This window comes from Magallana gigas, chromosome 8, assembly GCF_963853765.1.
Source record: "Magallana gigas chromosome 8, xbMagGiga1.1, whole genome shotgun sequence".
In the NCBI taxonomy this organism is placed as follows: Eukaryota; Metazoa; Mollusca; class Bivalvia; order Ostreida; family Ostreidae; genus Magallana; species Magallana gigas.
The window spans coordinates 15,727,089-15,747,493 of NC_088860.1; the positions used below are offsets into that span (position 1 = coordinate 15,727,089).

At 35.2% G+C, this 20,405-nt stretch overlaps 3 protein-coding genes across 4 annotated transcripts; 1 reads left to right on the forward strand and 2 right to left on the reverse strand.

The window, feature by feature from the left end:
- Positions 1-2,091: 2,091 nt before the first annotated feature.
- LOC105340995 (uncharacterized) lies at positions 2,092-13,961 on the forward strand. Its single transcript, XM_034472743.2, has 5 exons — positions 2,092-3,186; positions 3,937-4,039; positions 4,235-4,365; positions 4,734-4,840; positions 5,286-13,961. The coding sequence occupies exons 1-5, from the start codon at positions 3,066-3,068 to the stop codon at positions 6,126-6,128; spliced, it is 1,305 nt and encodes a 434-aa protein (XP_034328634.2). The 5' UTR covers positions 2,092-3,065; the 3' UTR covers positions 6,129-13,961.
- Positions 4,544-9,207, reverse strand: LOC105334451 (uncharacterized). Of its 2 annotated transcripts, XR_010708751.1 has the most exons (8): positions 9,068-9,207; positions 8,823-8,926; positions 8,544-8,725; positions 7,339-7,606; positions 6,958-7,097; positions 6,477-6,680; positions 6,111-6,317; positions 4,544-5,971 (listed from the first exon to the last, which is right to left on the reverse strand). XR_010708751.1 is itself a non-coding variant. In XM_034472748.2 (7 exons), the coding sequence occupies exons 1-7, from the start codon at positions 9,092-9,094 to the stop codon at positions 6,265-6,267; spliced, it is 978 nt and encodes a 325-aa protein (XP_034328639.2). In that variant the 5' UTR covers positions 9,095-9,207; the 3' UTR covers positions 4,544-6,264. The 2 variants fall into 2 exon arrangements, 1 of the variants encoding a protein (XP_034328639.2); XM_034472748.2 differs by having other exon boundaries at positions 4,544-6,317.
- Positions 13,962-15,528: 1,567 nt separating the features above from the next.
- On the reverse strand, positions 15,529-18,439 carry LOC117685660 (uncharacterized). The gene is made up of 3 exons (XM_034460110.2): positions 17,102-18,439; positions 16,628-16,755; positions 15,529-16,499 (listed from the first exon to the last, which is right to left on the reverse strand). Exons 1-3 carry the CDS (start codon positions 18,437-18,439, stop codon positions 15,908-15,910), a joined length of 2,058 nt encoding a protein of 685 aa, XP_034316001.2. The 3' UTR covers positions 15,529-15,907.
- Between the last annotated feature and the right edge of the window lie 1,966 nt (positions 18,440-20,405).

A 20,405-nucleotide genomic window follows, 5' to 3' on the forward strand; every position in this document is an offset into this window, starting at 1 on the left:
AGATTATTCCTGAAACAACCCAGCCTACTAGTTGTAGGGATTCGTTCTGAAGAACTGGGTGAGTCTGACCGTCCGGGGCTATCAAAGTTTGCGGGTGGACCGGGAGGAGAACTGGGTCCTGTACAGACATCTCTAGGAGAGTTGCGTACCATGGTTGTGTTGTCCAAGCAGGGGCGATTAATAGAATCGTCGTCTTTTCCATTCTCGTCTTTTTGAGACAACGAGCTATAAGACAAAACGGGGGAAAGGCATATCCCTTGATATTGTTCCATGGATGGAGAAGAGCATCGTACGCTACTGCATGGGGATCTGGGAGCCAGCTCATGTAAGTCGGTAGTTGAGCGTTTGTTCGATCGGCAAAAAGGTCTACATTGCAATCTATGGTCATTTGACAAAGTGTCTGAAACAATTGTGGGTTCAACATCCAACTGCTCGAATCCAAATGATGCCTCGATTCCCAGTCTGCAATAAGATTTTGGTCACCTGGTATATTATCTGCTCTTATTATTATGTTTCTTTGAAGACACCATTCCCAGAGATAGAGGGCAATTTGATTGCATTGAGCGGATTGGGTTCCCCCCCATTTTGTTTATATACGTCATAGCGGTCTTGTTGTCGGTTTGAACTAGAACTTGCAGATCCGATTTTTCTTTTAAAAATGCTTTCACCGCGTACGTTACCGCTAAAAGTTCCAAAACGTTTATATGGTTTTGAGACTCCCCTGACAGCCAAATCCCTCCTATGCACATTTTCTCGCATACTGCACCCCACCCCTTTTTGCTTGCGTCGCTTTGAATTATAACTGCGGGATTGGGATTTATAAGGGACTTTCTGTTCCACACCTCTACCTGATTTACCCACCAGTTTACCTCTTTTATGGCTTGATCGGATAACGTCACAATTGTGTTGTATCCCCCATCCTGTCTTAGGACCATGTTCTTCTCTGATTGCAAGTGGCGATAATGCAACGAAGCCAGGAATATCGCTTGAATTGACGCAGTTAAATTCCCTATCAGTTCGGACAGAAAACGTATCGACACATGATTGCTTTGAATAACTTGTCGACTCAGCTCCTTTATCTTTTGAATTTTTTGCTTTGGAAGTGACAGAGTCATATCTATTGTATTTACTGTAAATCCTAGATATTCCATCACACTGGATGGGACTAACACTGACTTTTCGTAATTTACATCAAAACCCAGGCTTTCCAATACATTTATCGCGCACTTGCAATCGGTCAGAACTCCTTGTTTCGACTGATTCATAATGAGGATATCGTCCAGATAAACGACCAGACGAACACCCATTTTTCTCAAGCAACTGATTGGAACCTTCATCATTTTTGTGAAAACAAGGGGTGCTACCGATATTCCAAATGGAAGGCATGTAAATTCGTAAATTTCTTCTTTCCATCTGAATTGCAGAAAGTTCTGAAAATTTTTGTGAATCGGTATTGTGAAATATGCATCTTTTAGATCCAATTACACAAGCCAATCTTTCTCCTGTATTATATCCGGTCCTTTACTAAATGAATGCCTTCCATCTTGAAATGTTGGTATTTCAGAAACCCGTTTAATTCCTTTAGATTCACAACAGGGCGTTGCCCCCCCCCCTCCTTTTTTCTGTACCAGAAATAAATAGCTTAAGAAACCCTTTTGATCTTTTACTACTTTTATTGCTCTTTTCTCTAACATTGATTTTATTTCTTGGTCGACTAGATCCGTTTTGATCTGATTGAAAGATGGTTGAAAAGGGGGGTGGGTTTGAACTGGGGTTTGAACAAAGTCCAAAGTTAAGCCTTGGACTAAATGCAATACCCATTGGTCTCTCGTAAGAACTTTCCAATTCTGATAGAAATATTCTATTCTCCTTGCGATTGGCACTGATGATTGTTCTGGGTTTTGGGGAAATAAACAAGCTTTTCTTACCTGTATTAGTTCTTGATCGTTCTTGTCTGGTTCTGATCTCGTGGCCAATACTTTCTCTGATATCGGCCTCTGCTGGTCTGGCCCCCAAACCGAAAGTTGTTGCTTGGGGGCCCGTAACGAAAAAACTGCTGTTGTTGCTACTTGTTCTCTGAGCTGTAATGAGACTTTTGACCGAAATAGACATTTTTGTACCCGTTTGCGTTGGGGAATCATCTCGTACAGTTCTTTGTAATCTTTTCCATCATTTGTCAAAATCTTAATAATTTTTTGACTTTAATAAGGCTTTCTTAGCCATGCTGTCGTCAACTAAATCTACACAGTCTGGTAAGATTCTACTCAAAAGACCCTTTCTTCTATCGGTCATGAAAACAAAATGGGCATTCCCAATTAAAACTAAGGCACATTGAACAATATTGATGACATCAACGGGATCAACGCCTTTGTCCCGTTTTTTTAATTTTTCAGCTTCATTCCATAAAATCGCCAAAGGGCATGTTGCGTCTAAAATTCGTGACTGAGTATTGATAATAGTTCTTTCTTTCTTATCTGATAGAGGCTGATTAAACTTTTTTCTAAATATTTTCTTTACAAATCTGTCTGTTTGCTTAGGTTGTAATTGTTTACTATTTGGAATTCCACAGTTTTTAGTGACTTCCTGTCGGATCTATTTGAGATACCTTGATTTGCATACTTAGCAATGTATTTTGTGATTTTTTTTAGGAACCTTGGAACCTTTTTCTATAATGCTGGAAGGATCAAAATTAGTGTCCGAATCAAGACCCGAATTGGAGTCGCTAGAATTATTCGATTCTGATGATGATAAGTTATCTGAACTTTCGTCACTGGATTCCTTGTACTTACGTTTGCGTTTAGTTCTCAAACGTTCACGTTCTGGACTTTCAGACGAGCTTCTTACCCCAATGTCTGTATTGTTTCTAGTGCCCTGAACAGGCGATTTTCTCGTGCCCCGAAACGGCGTGTTTTTACTTGTGCCCATAACTGGCGAACGTGTTTTAGTGCCCTTTCTTGGCGTGTAAGTACTTTCGTTCCCTGAAATTTCATTTTCTGTCTCCATTTGTTCAGATTCGGAAACATCAACTCGTAATTGGTTCCGAGGAGTCTGCCTTCCCTCGGCGTATGGCGACGATAGCTGTGATTGAGCCATCAAACGCGCACGAAAAACACATCGACTTCACACCTCGAGAGCTAAAATTGAAAGCAATCGATTTGGTCACTCAGGTGTGTTACCTGAGAGTGGGTGAGTCTAAATTTTCTATAGGGGAATACAGGCTACAAACAGCTGATTTTCTTATTTTTAGAGCTATTATTGGAAGCTATTGCAATGTTATATCTTATGACTTTTCTGAAGTATAATATCGATATAGGGTCTGTAAGTCTCGTTTGGTTTCACTTTCGTTTTACAACTTCCGGGTACATCAGCGTTCGTAGTAACACAATGGTATACTGCTTCGCGACTTGTAGTTTGTTTAGATTCCCACCCGATGCCAAAGAAAAGAAAAAATGAATAGAACGATGCATGTAGGTAATAAAATTGTGATATTCATTAGATTAGAATGTTTATGTCACTGAATCTGCAATGTTTCTTTAGAGGTCACAGAGAGGATATACTCGTAAACAAAGTTGTTGGCATATATTAAGTTTATTCAGGGAACATTTTTTTCTACAAATCTCTAGCAGCTTTATTTTGACCATATTTTATTGTACTGACATAATAATATCAGTCAAAATAGTTGTCCTTTTTTCGTTATATCATGTAACCCCCCCCCTTTTTTTGTAAACAAAATAATTATTCAACTTTTAAAAAAAGCCCCGGAACCCTGTTTATAAGATTTTCAAAAATTCAATGGCGAATATTATAAACACCAATTTTATGAAGTACCATTCATTTCTAAATTGTTAAATTTTTATTCTCTATTTAAGTAATTAAATAGCATGATACTACTTTTAAAATCTAAATTTCAAATGTTTAAAAAAAATTGTATTTCAGACGAGCAGACAGGGAATGGAATACCAATGACAGGATATGTAGCTGCCATTTCCAAGATGGAAACAAGGAGTTGGGCCCTACTGTTTTTTCATACAGCAAGATTGTAGGTCATTTCCCAGAGATACTAACAACAAAAAGGTAGCTAAAAATCAAGTTTGTTAAAACCATCTCAATACAGTTTATAAAATAAATTAAATTGGTTTATCATTTTGTACGTTGAGACATATCTAAATTTTAAGATATTTGACACAACCAAAATAGTTTAAATTATATATATGTACTTGTAACATACTTTCAGGAAACGGTTAAGCAGTTCTTTAAACCCCCCTGAAACAACTACATGTACTCCCCTTGATCCAGTTCTAGATCACAGCTATTGTGACACAAGTGCTGACTGCCAAGCACACTCCAAGGATCAGTCTAAAGAAGGTAGTCAACATAAGTGTTTATCTTGTGACATTGCTTACATCATCTGTTACCAATTGAAATTGTTTTATAACATTATGGCTCAGTGTTTGTGGATTTCCTTTAACTACAAATATCTTCCCTAAAATAATGAGACTAAGTTTTTATACAATATACTGAATGCATTGAAATCCCACAAAAGCACAAAAAAGTATTTAATACATAAAAACTGTTCTACATGAATTAATGACTTCACAGAACTTAGCCTTTAATACAATTTATCTTTAATACAATGAAATTTATTTAACATGTTCACATTCGATAATGAAACAATTAAAGGAGAAGAACCGACAACACATGATTACAATTATATGTAGAAATTAAAATTACAGTATCAGTCTTGGAGAAGCAGATTGCTAAGCTACAAGAAGAAGTTACACGATTAAAGCTACAGAAGCCAAAAATGTCGATTAGCGACATAATAGATCATACTGAAAAGGTGAGTTACATAAATGTGGATATATTAGTAAATATAGACTTTACAACATGTTCAATTAGTGTGCTGATAATGAAACATGTTATTATGCTTAATTAACACAATATCTCCTTGTACATAAATATTTGAACCTGAAGGGATACCAATACATTTAATCTTTGTTTTATATTAAATATAAAGATTTACAAATAAAGAAAGATAAAAACTCATATTTAGTGTTTTGTTTTTTGTCACATTTGTGGTGGAAATGACTGAACTAGTTTAATAACAATAGGTTTATCTTCTATATTGATCACAGTTTCCTACTAAGTACCAATTTATGTATTAACACACTGGTCAAATGGAATGGTCAAGAAGTGTCTGGAATGTTTTTCTGCTTTGACATATGTAACAGGAAATGAAAGCGAACACACCGAACATTTTCCTATGTGCTTTAATTCAATTGTAGATGTTGCTCTACACCTCCTTCCCAGCTGATGTTTTCAATGTCATTGTCGGTATGCTCAGTAGAATGGCGCCGTTTAATTATTATGCTGGTTGGGCCGTGACCTGCTTTTCTATTGAGGACCAGCTCCTGATAACACTTATGAAGCTGAGGCTGAATTACCGTGACATGGATTTGGCAGTGAGGTTTGGGACAAGCCGTGCTACTGTTTCAAACATTATAAACACATATGTGTCAGTACTTCATGAAATCTTCTTTGACGGTGTTCTCAAAGAAGTAGGAATGCCTAGTCAGCTTAAATGTAAGGGGTCTTTGCCGAAGTCTTTTGAGGAGTTTGCTTCTGCCCGCATTGCTATGGATGCAACAGAGGTTATCCAGGACGTTCCCTCAGACATGAATTGCCAGTCGCTTTCATACAGCAGCTATAAAAGTGGACACACTGTGAAGGCTGTTACATGCGTGGCTCCAAATGGTGCTCTAGTGTTTTCCTCCGAGTTGTATCCAGGCTCAACATCTGACTCTGCTATTGTGGACCACTGTGGTGTGTTGAACCAGCTTCATGCAGGTGATTTGATATTAGCAGACAAAGGTTTTAATATCTTTGACAAGCTGCCGTCTGGTGTCTCCTTGAACATACCCCCATTCTTATCAAACAAGGCACATTTCACGAAGGAGGAGGCAAAGCTGTGCTACAAAATTGGAAAAGCAAGGATCCATGTAGAGAGGGCTAATGAGCGAATTAAAAACTATGACATACTAAATCACATTCCAGCTCAGTATAGACACTTGTCAACAAAAATTTTTCAGCTGTGTTGTTGTCTTATTAACCTTCAAGAAACTTTGTAAAGTAAAAGTCCAGAATGGTTGCAATGTTGCTGATCCAAGTCTTGTCCTTCAGTATTCTTATGATCTGAAGGTCCTTGGTGGTCCATACCACAAGATCACAGCACTCAGTTCCGGTGAGGAAAAGTTGACCCTGTATTTAGTGCCAGTAGTCATGTGTCATCTTTAAGGACAATCCTCCGACATCTTTTACTGAAAAATAATACCTAAGGGTTACACATCGGAGTTTCCACATGATATATTTCTTAATTTTAAAAAGTTATTAATTTTATTTCACATGCAAATAATGGCTTTTACAAGTTAATACAAAAATATAAATTTGTTTGTCATATCTCTCTGAATTTACCATACCTAAGTAAAAGTCCTTGATAGATGAACAAGCCTCGGCAATTGTCAAGTCTTTTGCTGTGAAAGAACATTTCACCTCAATGATGGCTGGAAGTGTCGGGGGTTGATTCTTCTGCTGATGATGAACAATGGGAGATTTTAAAAAATCTCCCTGCACAAAACCATCAGGAGATGCTCCTAAGACACCAGATTCATGGAGCCATATACCTAATTATAGTAATGATATGTTTATAGATATAAAGAAAACTTGATATAATAGCAATGATTTTTCTACACTTTCATATCGAACTATAAAAAGTAATAAGTATATAAATAACCAAAAGAAAGATCTATTTCTATATCCCAAAAGTTATTTTCCAGTGTCTTTAAGTGTTTAAAATAAAAAAGTTAACACATCAATGTAAATTTAATATACATGAACCTACATGTATTTGAATGAAGTACAAAAAATGCAAATGATACTGCCAAAAATAGCACCACTTGCCTGTTGGCAACACTGTTACTCCACCTGCTTTACAGTATTCACTCACACCAACTCTCTCATGTGTAATGCCCCATTGTATCAGCGCTCTTCTCTCTAAATTGTAGGTACTCAAAATTCTCTTCTTCAAAGACTCTGTCAATCTACAGAAATATTAAATTTATATAGTTTTATATGTAAAGATTGGATGTAATACTTTAATAGCACTGCATATTAAAATTTCCTGAAAAATTAAGTAAATGTCATTAAAAATTACAGAAAATTACTTTTTAGCCAGGTAAAAAGTCTTTGAATTTTTTCAGGTTTTTTTTAACAAGAAAGATGAAATTTTATATCTTAGTTAACACTTGAAATAATTTATTCAATATTTGGATATGGAAATACCTATTGCGTTTTGCAGCTCCAATAATCTGCCCAAAGTTGGATGCTGTAAACCTAAGTTTTCTAATGGCAGCCCACAAAGCATTTTCCCTCTGTCCAGAAGAGATAAACGCAGCTTCCAGTATCATTTCTGGAGAAAGAATGAGGTTCTTCCGCAGCCATGTGTTTGGGTCTTCACTTGAGATGTACTCTGTACTCATGAGCAAGTCCTCAATCAGAGGCACTGGACTAGTCTGTGCTTTCGGTTCTTCAGAGAGAATCCAATGTAAAGCTGTAATCAATAATAAATACATAATATATAGGGTCTCTCATGATTTGCAATGGTATATGATTTTCATCTAAAAAGTTGTGTGTTCTCTATCCCCGAGCATTGGTGTGGGGATAGAAAACACACGAGTTGGATAAAAATCATATATTGAAGATAACAACTAACCAATTCATTTTCAAACATATTTTTATCAAATCATGAAAAATAATAAAACAGCACAAAATGCATTACAATTACAACATCACACTTTTTAACTAAATTATATTTGTACTTTTTCATTCTACATCCATCAACAGCCTAAAACTAGGTAATGTTTAATTATGTTGTAATGTTGAATAACAATACACAGTGTAATATCAAAATTCGATTACATGAGTGATAATGACATCCACTGCATATTGAATTAACATGTGATCAATAACAAGAATGTTTGTTAACAACACTAATATTAATTATAAAATTTCTTAAGTAAATACTCTTGAACATGTAACAAGAAATGTTCAAATATAAACAACAACAATAATGCTCGGATCTAAAGGGGGGGGGGGGGGTCTGGATCACCCCTGAAAATTAAAGCATTAGTTAAATTCATGAAATAGGCCTTGAACCACCCACCCCCCATCCTCCCACAGAAGACAAAATTATGCGTCAGACACCAACCCCCTGAAAATATTTCTGGATCCTTGCATGACAACAAGATCAACATCTTGAATTTTGAAATTTAGAACATCAACAAAGAATCAGAGTTCAATCTCCAACAATACAATGCATATTGCAAACAACGCAGAACTGTTAAAAATAAACTCCACAGAAGAGCAACCTGTGAAGCGTCCTAATTGTCCCAGCTGGTTATATAAAAATGCTCTGTCATCATCTGTTACTTTCCTTGTGAGTGCTCTAAACATGTTTATTCACTTTATATTATTAAAAAAAACCCTACTGTCCACGGTAAAGAAATTTTCATCGAAATATAATGATGGGGTGTCACTTTGAGAGACATAACTGTACTCCTGCTGTTTAGGAGGATAAAGATCAGACATTGTTACAGTTGATTTGGGGGGTGCTGACTTGGGGTGTTTCAGCCAAGAGCATTTGACATCCGTTTTACTTGCACGTTTGTACCTAGAATAAAACAATATACATGTTCGAGTTCATGTTTGTTGATTAATATAGACAATAAGTATTATAATTTCTCAAACGACAAGTTTTTTTTCTTTACCCAAACAACAATGCTGCAGCCATATGGTGGCATCTAAACTGTCCCATAGGGCACTGACATGTGAAATCTTTCACAATGCCGTTGTCTTCAGCGTCCAAAAATATCTACAATAGTTACATCAAACAATGATACAAGCACTTGATAAAAATTTATTCCACAATCTTACCTCCAAGGGAAATAAACAAAATTCATATAAACAATCTTCACATCACATCCGAGAGGCATGTGTATGCAAAAATATGTACCTGTACTTTGTACGATGTATCTTTCATTGATGCCTGTACACACGCTGTTATGACACGTAATTCGTCATATCAAACCGAAGCACTCGTCCGCTTTCTACCGCTGCCTCGCTTTTTCTAGTTAACTTCGTGTGTCCCTCCACAAACTTCGCCCAGTATACAATCGATAACGCCATTGTGAAGCGATGTACCCGGAAGTCGATTTTCACGCAATATCTCGGCAGTCACGTGACGAGACTTACAGACCCTATTGTCTGCCAAATCTGCGATCTTGGTGAATCTACGTTTTTTGTCTCGAGACCGGAAACGGACGAACAAAAGAGGTGTATGAAAATAAAAGTTGGTTTTTTTTTATACATTTGTTTAGTGTACACCACTGTTAATCATGGAAGATGAAACACCAAAGATAATCAGTTAAACTTGTGAAAAAATGAATTGTTTGAACTCTTCTGGTGAGTACCGGAAGTGACGGTTGACAAAAGAAAACCCGTCAAACGTATCTTCAATTGATTGTCTATCATTTATAAAAGTTCGTGTCTCAATCACTTACAGTGACTAAAATCTTTTTCTTGGTATCAAATGGAAGGGCATTTGATTTTAAAACCATTTTGTTCAACAGTTGTTTAAAAACCCGTTACCATTCTTGTGATATCTGAGAAAGAATGATTTAGGGGCCAGTCCCTTATCTCTTAATTGGAGTCGCTGAACCAAATTTTGAAGGTTGCATGTTGTTAAGTACATCATTTTGAGCATCTTTTCTTTTATACTGCATTTCAAAATATTTTCCTTTTTGAGATATAGGTGATCAAAGTTTTGGACTTTTGACCCCTAAAAACCCTAATTACGTAACACATAAGAAAATCGTTATACTGTTGGGCTTCATAACTGTAAGGTAAACATATTCGCTTATATAATCTATAACAAAATATCCCTCGATGAAGAGCTATGGGTAAAAGACTTCAGAGCCCTCTAGGTCCCTAAATTGAGGGACGAGCCCCTTTTTCTTGATATACGCTGAAAGGTCTTGTAAATTTAAACTTTTTTTACTTTACATGTTGTAACACAATATTTTCCAGAAAAAAGTAAAGAAAGAAAAGCACAAAAATTCACGACGCTTTTTTAATCTCAATTTTCGAGTCCTAGCGAGCTTTGGCGCCAGTAGTGCTAGACATATGAGACCATAATCATGCAAAACTTCAATCTTTCCTTTAGCAACCGTAGATATTTTAGCTTAACGAGGCCGAGTTAAGAACGAGTACGCACGCTTTTGCGCAGCGTTTCATTTGTATTGTGACGTCATCTTTTCGCTTTGTTGATGCCATGGCGTGAGAGTTTCAACTGCAGATATTCAGCGTAATTTGTTGAAAATAGCTCGTTTGATGCGTAAAATTGATATTATATTGTAGAATAAACATAAAATGTCTCGAAGTATAAGCTATATTTGGGCTCGGGTTGAAAACGTGAAGAGGGTTCAGCAAGCCTAGCCCTCTGTCACGTTTTCTTTACAAGCCTAAATATAGCTTAATTCATGTATTTCAAAACAGTAACCATGTATTTTATATTAATGACCTTAAATATGTGATGTTATATATTAATTTATTACTAAAATATGTCTAAATGTTTTATTAATACTATAAAGGTCACCATTTGTGTCTTTGTCAAATAAAAAACAGCCATCATCTGACAAACTGGGAAACTGGGCATACAAAAAACAACTTTGATAAGATCCCTGGAACAAACCAGGAGGTAAAAGGTTTATTTTTATTTGACTATTTGATGCATTTTAGCAAAAACTTTAATATGTTGAACAGAAAAAGAAATCCCTAGGGCATAAGTTTAAGAAAACTGTAAAAAAAAAAAAATGTGCAAAATTGATTCATTTCAAGCAAAATCCCATAGGCTCCTATGTTAAAAATTAACAAACTTTGAGATGATCCCCTAAACAAACGGTGTGGTAAATGTCTTTTTTTATCTAAAGATAATAATTGTATCAATAGAAATTCATGTAAAAAATTTCATTCAAAAATCTAGGGCAGAAAAAATAAGACCCGGCCTTGTCAATTTCCTAATATATTAGAAGAATGACAGAAGACAAAATACCCATATAAAAATAAGAAAAATCTCAATATCTCAAAAATGGATGTGACGTCATCAATACAAAAAACTTGCTATCATGTTCAGACCAATATCGATCACATCTAAAAATATAGTGGAGATCGGCCGAGCCATTTCTGAGAAATCGCGTGCACAAAAATCAGTAGAAAAAAATTAATTATAATAGGGAAAAAGAAAGAAAGCAATAAGAATAAGGTCTTCCGTTGGAAACAGAAAGCCTAAATTATACAATACAAATGGAAAAATAAAAACGTTTACAATACAAATGGAAAATTATACAATCCAAATAAAGAGCATACAATACAAATGGAATATATAGAATACAAGTGGACAAATATACAATACAAATGGATTACTATACAATACAAATAGAATGATTGAATATTGCAACATTTGACATGCCATAATTTATTCATTATTAAAATACTTGTTTTCAAAGTATTGTAAAATAACCAAGTTTTCGAGCATTATTATGAAACCCCAATCAGCATTATATGGTGGCTTGTTTCTGCAATTTCGTCTTTTCGCCCCGAAAAAACGAAAAGACGAAAAGACGCAAATTTGCTGCGGTGCAAAAAGACGAAAAAACGAAAACGTAGGTCGCAAATTTGCTGCGAGCCAAAAAAGACGAAAAAATGCAAAACTGCGAGGCGAAAGACGAAAAGACGAGATTTTAGGTCGCAGTTTTGCGGCTTGTGTTTCTCATCTTTTCGCCTTCATTTTGTCGTCTGTTCCCGTCTTTTCGGGACAAAATGACAAAAAAAACCCAAAAAACAAAAAACCCTTAATTTTATTGTACCATTTTATTAGCTCTTTTTAATATTATCAGAATGGCCATGAGTAAAGCAGTACCTGATGAGGACAGGACAAGATTTTGCATATTAAGTTTAGTTATTGTTGAAGAATTACCACTGTTATTACAAGATGTACTGTATAGAGAAGTATCTCCAAATATGTTACTTCAAAAGGTTATTAAACATTAAAAAGGTCTTGAACATTTAGTACCACATCAGATAATTCAAGTGAACAATGCAAAGGCCAGTGGTTACAGTGAGTTTGATATCACGCTGCTGTATACCCTTTTACGCAACTCCTTTAAAAAAAAAAGTATTCAACCTCCCACCAAGGGTTGGGGAAAACAAGAAATGCCAGAAAAGGGACAGGAAACAGAAGGTGATGACATAGATCGCATTCGTCTTATTAGAAACAAACATAACCACAGTGTGATGGTCTCTATTCCTGCAATATCCGAAACCGAATTTAATGAAAAATGGGGAATAATTCACGCTGTTTGTGCACGAATGCAGACTAGGTTACCAAATATTCAGCACAATTATGTCCAAATGCTGGAAGAGTCCAAAATAAGAACAATAGATTCAGACATGGAAAAAACATATATTGACAAGATTAAAGAACTTGCTAAAGAAGAAATGTCTGTCAAAACATTACTACTGGAAATTGTCCAAAAAAAAGGTAGTACTTATTCTCATATATTGTGAACATCCAACTATTATTAATTATTACCCCCCCCCCCCCCACAAAAAACAATAATTATGTCATTTATATATGAATCATTGATGGAGTCACATTTGCTCATTAGAAATGAATATACAAACCAAATAATTACCTTAACTTTGAAAATACAAGAATGTATTCTTATGGAAATTATTGTTAACATTTGGAATAATTGATATTAGAAAGAGCAGACGCCTTGTTTATAAAAAAGTTCGACCTATTAAAAAGTTATGTATGCCGAATAAGTTTACAGCTGAAATATTATTGCCAAATAATATGTTTTATGTCATCATTGTATCGCTAATTCTATTTTTAGAAATTCTAATTTAAGTTCCGGTTTTTAATGGTTATTTTTAGCTAATTTGTCCATCATGTACCTATTTATAAATGCCTGTGCTTGTACCTTGTCATTAGCCAATGAAATGAGAGTATTTCGATCACGTGTATATAACTTTTGTTTTAAACTCAAGTGTGAGAAGGACGTGTTTTCGTAACCTAAGATATTGATCGCTTTGTTAAGTTTAAATTCACGGCCATGTACTTTCCGATAGTTTGAGAAGTATTGGACGCGGGAGGATTTGCTTTGGAACTTTGTTATTTAGTTAAAGTAAGTGTAAAAATTGGTGTACTGTGTAAGTTTTTACCATCGGCGCCCGGGGTATTTAAACAGTCAAAATGGCAGATCGAACATCAGTGTGCATTATTGGGCATTCGTATGTAAAACGATTGGAACGATTTATTTTTACAAAACCCTGTGTATGAAAACTTGGGTCTCGATGAAGAACAAATTAATGTGTATTTTCGGAGCCAAGGGGGTTTGTCTATTTACGGACTTGCTAACTCGTCAAGATTGTGCGCGTTTTCGGCAGTTCCTACTTTATGTGTTCTTGAGATAGGGGGTAACGATGCGACGACCTGACCAGCACATGTCATTGCACAAGACATTTTTTCATTTGCGAACTATTTGATACAGTGATATGGTGTAAAATCCGTGATCATTGGTCAACTGTTGCGCCGCGACCCTCGAAAATCACCGATTGGATATAACGAGGAGGTCATCAGTATAAACAAACACTTGGAACATTTGACAAGTAGTGAGGAGCATGTCCATTTCTGGAAACATAGAGGATTTTGGACTAATTTGGCATACCTTGGGCGCGATGGAGTTCACCTTGGGGTAGATTCGGATGGATGTTATCCAGCACCCATGGTCAAATACTTGAGGAGCATAAAATATGCAGTGCATAACAGAGTTCAAAAACTCAAGGCCAGTAAATTAACATCACTTTGTCAAAGAAAATTTAAAGAAGATATTTCAAGAAAGTTTTTAATGAGTATAACTTGAGTTATTTTCTTAGAAATTGAGTATGCATACTTAACATGGTAAAGAACTTGAGTCAAAAAGTACTAAAAATGGCCCAGTTTAAAAACTTTTAAATGTGTATCTTATTAATATCTTGAGACTTTGTATTTTCTAGAAATACCTTTCTTTTTTAAATAACTTCAAAAATGAGCGTGTTACATGAGTTTGAACTACACATATCCATTTCTTATTGTCACCTGAAAGTTACGTCATTTCTAGGAAAAACGCAATGTCTTGAAAGTTTTCCTCCAAAATAAAGATATAAACTTGATCAATAAACATAGGATTTTTTTTGTTCATAGAGTTTTGTTTTGGGAGTTTTGTTTATAATGAACAATGTTAAAAAAATATTTTGATAAAACATCCGGGTTCGAGTTACCCATGGTGCGATGCTATTTGGGCACCGTTCAATTAAATGGTGTCACCACCGTGGTGACCACGGATTATGTGGATGACAGAAGTCGTGAGAAGACTAAAAGGTAAGTGTTTAAAATTCATTCAAATTATTTAATACATGTTTTAGCATTTATGTTAGCTAATTCATGTATTTTAGTTATTAATATAGCCATAGAAATTAAAGATCTGATGCACCACTCGTAACCTACTTTCACTTTTGTCTTCTGTCAACATTACGCAATAAAAACAAACAACTCAAATCAATCAATTGTCATTTATATAATAACTAATCAAATTATTTGAAGAATATTTATAATCTAGGATTGTTGTAAAGTTGTAAACAGACACACACACATTCACCACCCTCTCTCTCTCTCTCTCTCTCTCTCTCTCTCTCTCTCTCTCTCTCTCTCTCTCTCTCTCTCTCTGCATTTTCCTTATACATGTAATCTTCACATTCAGTCCATGAAATCAAACAAACAAAACAACCATCAACAACAACAAATCTAAGATATGAACTCTCTTAACAAAAACTGAAATTTATCTTATTATGAATTATACATCTGTACTTAAATTATGCCCGTCAGCAAAATGCAGTGTGTATACAGACTGTATATATGTGTATATCAGATTTTTTCCCAAAATGATAAGATTTCTTCATATCTCTCTCTCTCTCTCTCTCTCTCTCTCTCTCTCTCTCTCTCTCTCTCTCTCTCTCTCTCTCTCTCTCTCTCTCTCTCTCTGCATTTTCCTTATAATTCAGTCCATAGTTCAGTGATATCACTCACTCACTCACTCAGTAATAGCATATTGCTAAAATTAGTAAAGCATTTAAACTTTTAAACTGCAATCAAGTTTATCTTAATTAAAATGTAATTCATTAACATTTACAACAATTAAAATTATTATTTTTCTGAACACCGTTAAAACAGTTCAGTGTTTAAGCTCCTTTAAACCAGACATTAATATTCTTATTGTAAAAAAAAATTCCAATGCTATGAAATTCACTCTACAAAGTAGCAAATTAAAATATAAAATTCTTGTTAGAAATAAAAATGAGAGAGCAACATAAAATTTTTTATCTAATCACATCATCATAAAAAAATTATTGCAAAAAAAATCAAAATATACAATATATTCATCAATAATGAAACATCTAACACTAACAGTCTAGTTTAGGTCATTGGGAATAACATTGGAACACAAGGACATATGAATGCTGACATAAAAAAGTACATGTAATTGTTAATATGATTAAATGCTTGGTCAATGGTCATGTAAATAGAAGAAAATTCTTGTGATAAAATCATACTTTGTCTCTACAGAATACAAAATACCAATATATTAATGTTATGAATGTTTTCCATACATATTAATTAATCATTTTTTGTAGAAAACTGAACTAGAATTTTTAAATACCGTACCTAAAACTAAGACTGCATAAGAAAATGAAATTATTCCTCTACAGGACTTTCATCACCTGAACTGTCGCTTTCTTCAGACTCGTCCACGGCTGTGGCATCCTCCAAGAACTCTCCCCAGTCACGCACTCCAATTCTGCCTGGGTTACATCTGTGCCGCGCATACCCAAGGTACCATACAATGGATGCTGTGTGAGCGCACATGCCAACAACCCGCGCACCAGCTCTACACTTGCAATACCATGCAACAATGTCACCATCCTTGTACCTAATCCAGAGTTGGTAGGTCATTGAAGAAATGTGCCTGCTCTGAATACGTATCCTCAATAGTCCCTCCTCCTCCTTGTGCATGTGGATGGTACAGCCCCCTTCTATGTGCTCTTGAGCATAGCTGGGGGATAGACGGAGCTGGTAACTTCCACACGTCAGTTCACGCAGCCTCTCCTCATCCAACTGTGGGAAGTCAACCATCTCGCTCACTTCTCTCCAACATACAGTCCGGCGGTCTAGATGCTGTTCCTCCACTTGCTCCTTCAGCTGGTTGACCTGTTTGGACAGGAACAGCATCTTAGCTCCAAGAGCCTGGTCCTCTTCAACACTCCCACTGGCAAGGGGTTTCAAATACCTGCAAAAATTGAATTTTTTTTAAACATTTACCCATAATAAAAGTATAATTAAAATATTATAAATGTATTAGAACTGTTTCAAGTCTTCAACGAAAAAAAAATAGGTTAAAAGTAAATTTTTAATTACCTGTTGCAAATGCTGCATACAATTCTGACGTAATCCCCTATAAAGGGGATCTGGCTGGATGGCAAAATGTAACTGAGGTATTTCCATTGTTTTATTCTTGCATTTGCGCTCTCAACAACCCATCTTATCTGTAAAGTAAATTGAGGTATGCAGAGATAAAATAAAAATGTAATTAACATTTACATGATCCATGTAATGGCACACATATTAATACCTTTAAACATCTATTTATCAATTTTTAAATTTATTTTTAATTGATGTTTTTTGTTTGGAATTGATATTTTACTGACTTTTTGAGTGTGAATACACTGTAAAGTGTTTCAAGTTGTTTTAGCCAATTTCTATGATCTTTTTAAAATTTATACATGTATTTTAGTTTGGAATTTTGATAATACTGGTATTTAAAATATCTATTTTGCAGATAAATAACTTTTTAATTACATTTTTATATATTTTACAATTGTTTTTTTTTACCTTTGTTACTAAACGACTTGTATTGGCTGCATCTGTAGACAACTGTTTATCCCCTTTTTCCATAAATGAGGGCATTTTGACTTGAATTCCAAGTTCCTCCAAGTACATCAGAGAGTCTCTGAACCCTCTATCCACAATGAAGACGTCATCCTCTTCAACCCAATTGCGGATATCTTCAAGGTTGCTTCTCATTATGTGGGTCAAGATGCTTGCATCATTGTCTTTGGCAAAATAGGGCCCCAAAACTGAAAGAAAGTACCCTGAAGTGGAAACAATGACCATGGGTTTGACAAGTTGTCGCCCTTTATGAAAGCTGAAGGATTGTCTTTGAAATTTAAAATTGCTGCTTTTGTTGATATAGATATATGTGCCATCCAAGACGAGTATAACTTGTGGCTGTGTGTTGTCTCCGAAGAGGGTCTGTGCAAGTGGACGAGTGTGTTGATGTATGATCTCTTCTTTGGTGATGTGCTGGAACCCAAGGTTTTCTTTAACAAAGTTTCCATCAATGAGAGCAGAGCGAATGACCTTAATGCTTCTTCTTATCCCAGACTTTGAAATGTTGAATAGAGTAGAAAGAACCTTGTTGGAATCTCCTCCTCTCAGCTTCATGAGAAAAATGGCCAGACTTGTCCTGACAGTTCTTGATGGTGTACTTTTCACTCTGCCGTCCACATATTTCAGGAGATCATCATAAGCAGCTTTCGGAATTCCTAGAAGATCAACATAGTCGCTGTCAATGAGGTGACTTGAATTGTCGAAGCTCAGCCTGGTCTTCTCAGTTTTCAGTACTTCTGTTCTTAGAAATCTTATGAGCTGAGATATATAGGATCTGTTCACTGTAGTGGTTTCTGCTGAAGGGCTGATTTTCTCTATGTTTCTCTGTAGATGATTGGGACAACAACGGGCTCCAGCTGGTATGACAATTTCATGGGAAATGAAAATCCTGTGTCGAACGTCAACGGGCACCACTACTAGCTTTGGACCAGGTCTCTTGCATAGGCAACATGAAGAATGACCTCTGGTGGTACAGGGAAATGGAAGGGTAACCGAAGGCGGACTGAATGGAGCCTGTTGTGAGGGGTGAAGGACCTTTTCCTCAGGTTGCTGCAGTGATGTGCTGCTCTTTATCTTGTCATCCTTCCTTCGCAGAATAGAGTCAAACATGTGGCGACATCTGTTGCATAAAGAGTCTGTTTCACATGGTGTCCTACCAGTAGGTTTGTACAGAAGAGACTTGTATTTCTTGTGGATAGGGTATCTGTCTTTCTGGCGAGTTCTCCTTTGGCAGTTAAAACAACCGTATGATTTAGGTCCACAGCTTTTTGAACGAGGCATCTAAAATTTTAAGTAAAACACAAAATTAGGCCTTACTTTTAATGCTATGTTTTATTTGAAATTTCATTAATTATTTTTCATTGAAAGAAATTATTCTATTACCAGTGAAGCATCTATGTCAATACAGATGTATATATATAATTTCTTAAACATGTTAATTTTCATGGTTTTCATTTTCCATTTTTTTCCAGTGTGTTAACTTTTTGTTTTCTAAATCTGATTTTAAAATGTTTGCTTGTCTAGAGTTACATGTTTTGTATTTGAGTTGTTTCCCTTGTTGGATTATATATTTTTTTGTAATATTATTTCTCTTAAAATCATAAAATATTGAATATTGTTGTGGGGTTTTTTTTTTTAGACAAGACATTATTTCTTTGTATATACACTGCATGAGTAAGTGTAGTAAATCTTTAGAAGTTGTGACGCGGTTCAATACGACCTTCGCCTCACATGTGTAGATCTAGTTTATCTGGAACATAGCGTATGTGTGAAACATGGACGAAATACTTTAAACCAAGGCTTAAATGTAAAATGAAGGAGATTTATTTCGACAAAACCATTTTATACTATCTGTACGGATAATTATTGTGTGTGGCTGTAAAGTTTTGGATAACGACTCGAGATGGAGTTACAAGTTGAGGAATTTCGGAAAGCACTGGTAAGGGTTAACCTACTTTATATTTACTGTTTAATTTATAAATCGGGAATGTTTACGATTACTGTTTCATGCGTATTGAAACACATTTTTTGTTGATCTAAAAAACGTCTTTTGTAAAAAATTTTAGAGAAAAAACAACGCATAACGTTATATGTGAAATGCATTCAGACGACAAAATGGGCATCGCAGACATGAATGTTGATTTCTGCAATAAAAACTCCACAAAACCGCCATGGAAGGAAACAATGCGTGAAAATTTAATGTGTGTCTGTGTTTATATAAGTAAAAGAAGAAAATAGTAAATGTCTCCAATTTGTTTTTGTTTTTCTCGATTGACACGATTGTAACGGTGCTACTTGATCAGTTCGATGTGCGAGCACCGATACGATTTCTCTGCTTAGTGATACTGTTGTGACCTTTAACCTGTCAATTAATTATTAAATGATTATTTTTTAATTTGGTATGTTTATAAGGCAAATGTATTACAAATGCAAACATAATTTCAAAAATGGGGATTTCCAGATCTGTCTTTATCTGCAGTTATCAATGAAATACATCGTGTCAGAATATGTTGCAGAAAGAATTTTGTTCTTCATGTATAAAAGTTTAGTCTAACGTGAAATTTTTTATCATATCAGTTCAGATAGATAGAAAATAATTTTCTTACCTTGAATAATGAGAAATTCTTATAGCACAACTGTCAAATCGATAACTATGACACAAGCGGATGTCAACACTGTCATCTTGGAAAGTTGCAAACGCCAGCTGATCAGACGATAATTACGTTTTATTTTTTTTCACATGGGGCGCATTCCTCGCGGAAAAAAAATTTGGTACAGAATTGTTTATTTTATATTGATGTTTTTTATTGTATTTTTATTTTTTTCCGCGAGGAATGCGCCCCATGTTAAAATAAGAAAAATGTTCGTAAATATGAAGAAAATTCCGGAAAGCTCACAACCAAGATAGGTTTCAACAGTTGTTAAAACCATATCAACATCCGGTGTGACAAAAATGACACACAGGTAAACAGGCCACGTGGAGTAGATGGAATAAACACAATAAAACTTTTATATATTGTACACTGTATTTTCATGAATTTAATAGGCCATATATAGCACTTTGCTGACTCAAGTTCTTTTTGTTTACATAAGCATATGGAATAACATTTTGGAAATATTCTATAAAGATATTTAAAGAATATTCAATTCAATCTGTACAGTTTAAGTACAGTACTGTAATCCTGTTTCAATGTAATGCAGGAATAGTAAGAATTTTTAGATTGATACAGCAATAATTGCGAGAGTG

What these genes read in the sequence shown, in the direction of transcription:
- LOC117685660 (XM_034460110.2), bottom strand. Translation starts at nt 18,439, where the DNA reads ATGCCTCGTTCAAAAAGCTGTGGACCTAAATCATACGGTTGTTTTAAC. An exon ending in CAAGTCGTTTAGTAACAAAG is followed by an intron (nt 16,756 to 17,101) that starts GTAAAAAAAAAC and finishes TTTACTTTACAG; the next exon opens with ATAAGATGGGTTGTTGAGAG. An exon ending in GTATGCAGCATTTGCAACAG is followed by an intron (nt 16,500 to 16,627) that starts GTAATTAAAAAT and finishes CAATTTTTGCAG; the next exon opens with GTATTTGAAACCCCTTGCCA.
- LOC105340995 (XM_034472743.2), top strand. Translation starts at nt 3,066, where the DNA reads ATGGCGACGATAGCTGTGATTGAGCCATCAAACGCGCACGAAAAACAC. An exon ending in CAAGGATCAGTCTAAAGAAG is followed by an intron (nt 4,366 to 4,733) that starts GTAGTCAACATA and finishes TTAAAATTACAG; the next exon opens with TATCAGTCTTGGAGAAGCAG. An exon ending in TAATAGATCATACTGAAAAG is followed by an intron (nt 4,841 to 5,285) that starts GTGAGTTACATA and finishes ATTCAATTGTAG; the next exon opens with ATGTTGCTCTACACCTCCTT.
- LOC105334451 (XM_034472748.2), bottom strand. Translation starts at nt 9,094, where the DNA reads ATGAAAGATACATCGTACAAAGTACAG. An exon ending in AAATTTCTTTACCGTGGACA is followed by an intron (nt 7,607 to 8,543) that starts GTAGGGTTTTTT and finishes TATTGATTACAG; the next exon opens with CTTTACATTGGATTCTCTCT. An exon ending in TATCAAGGACTTTTACTTAG is followed by an intron (nt 6,318 to 6,476) that starts GTATGGTAAATT and finishes ATTATTTTTCAG; the next exon opens with TAAAAGATGTCGGAGGATTG.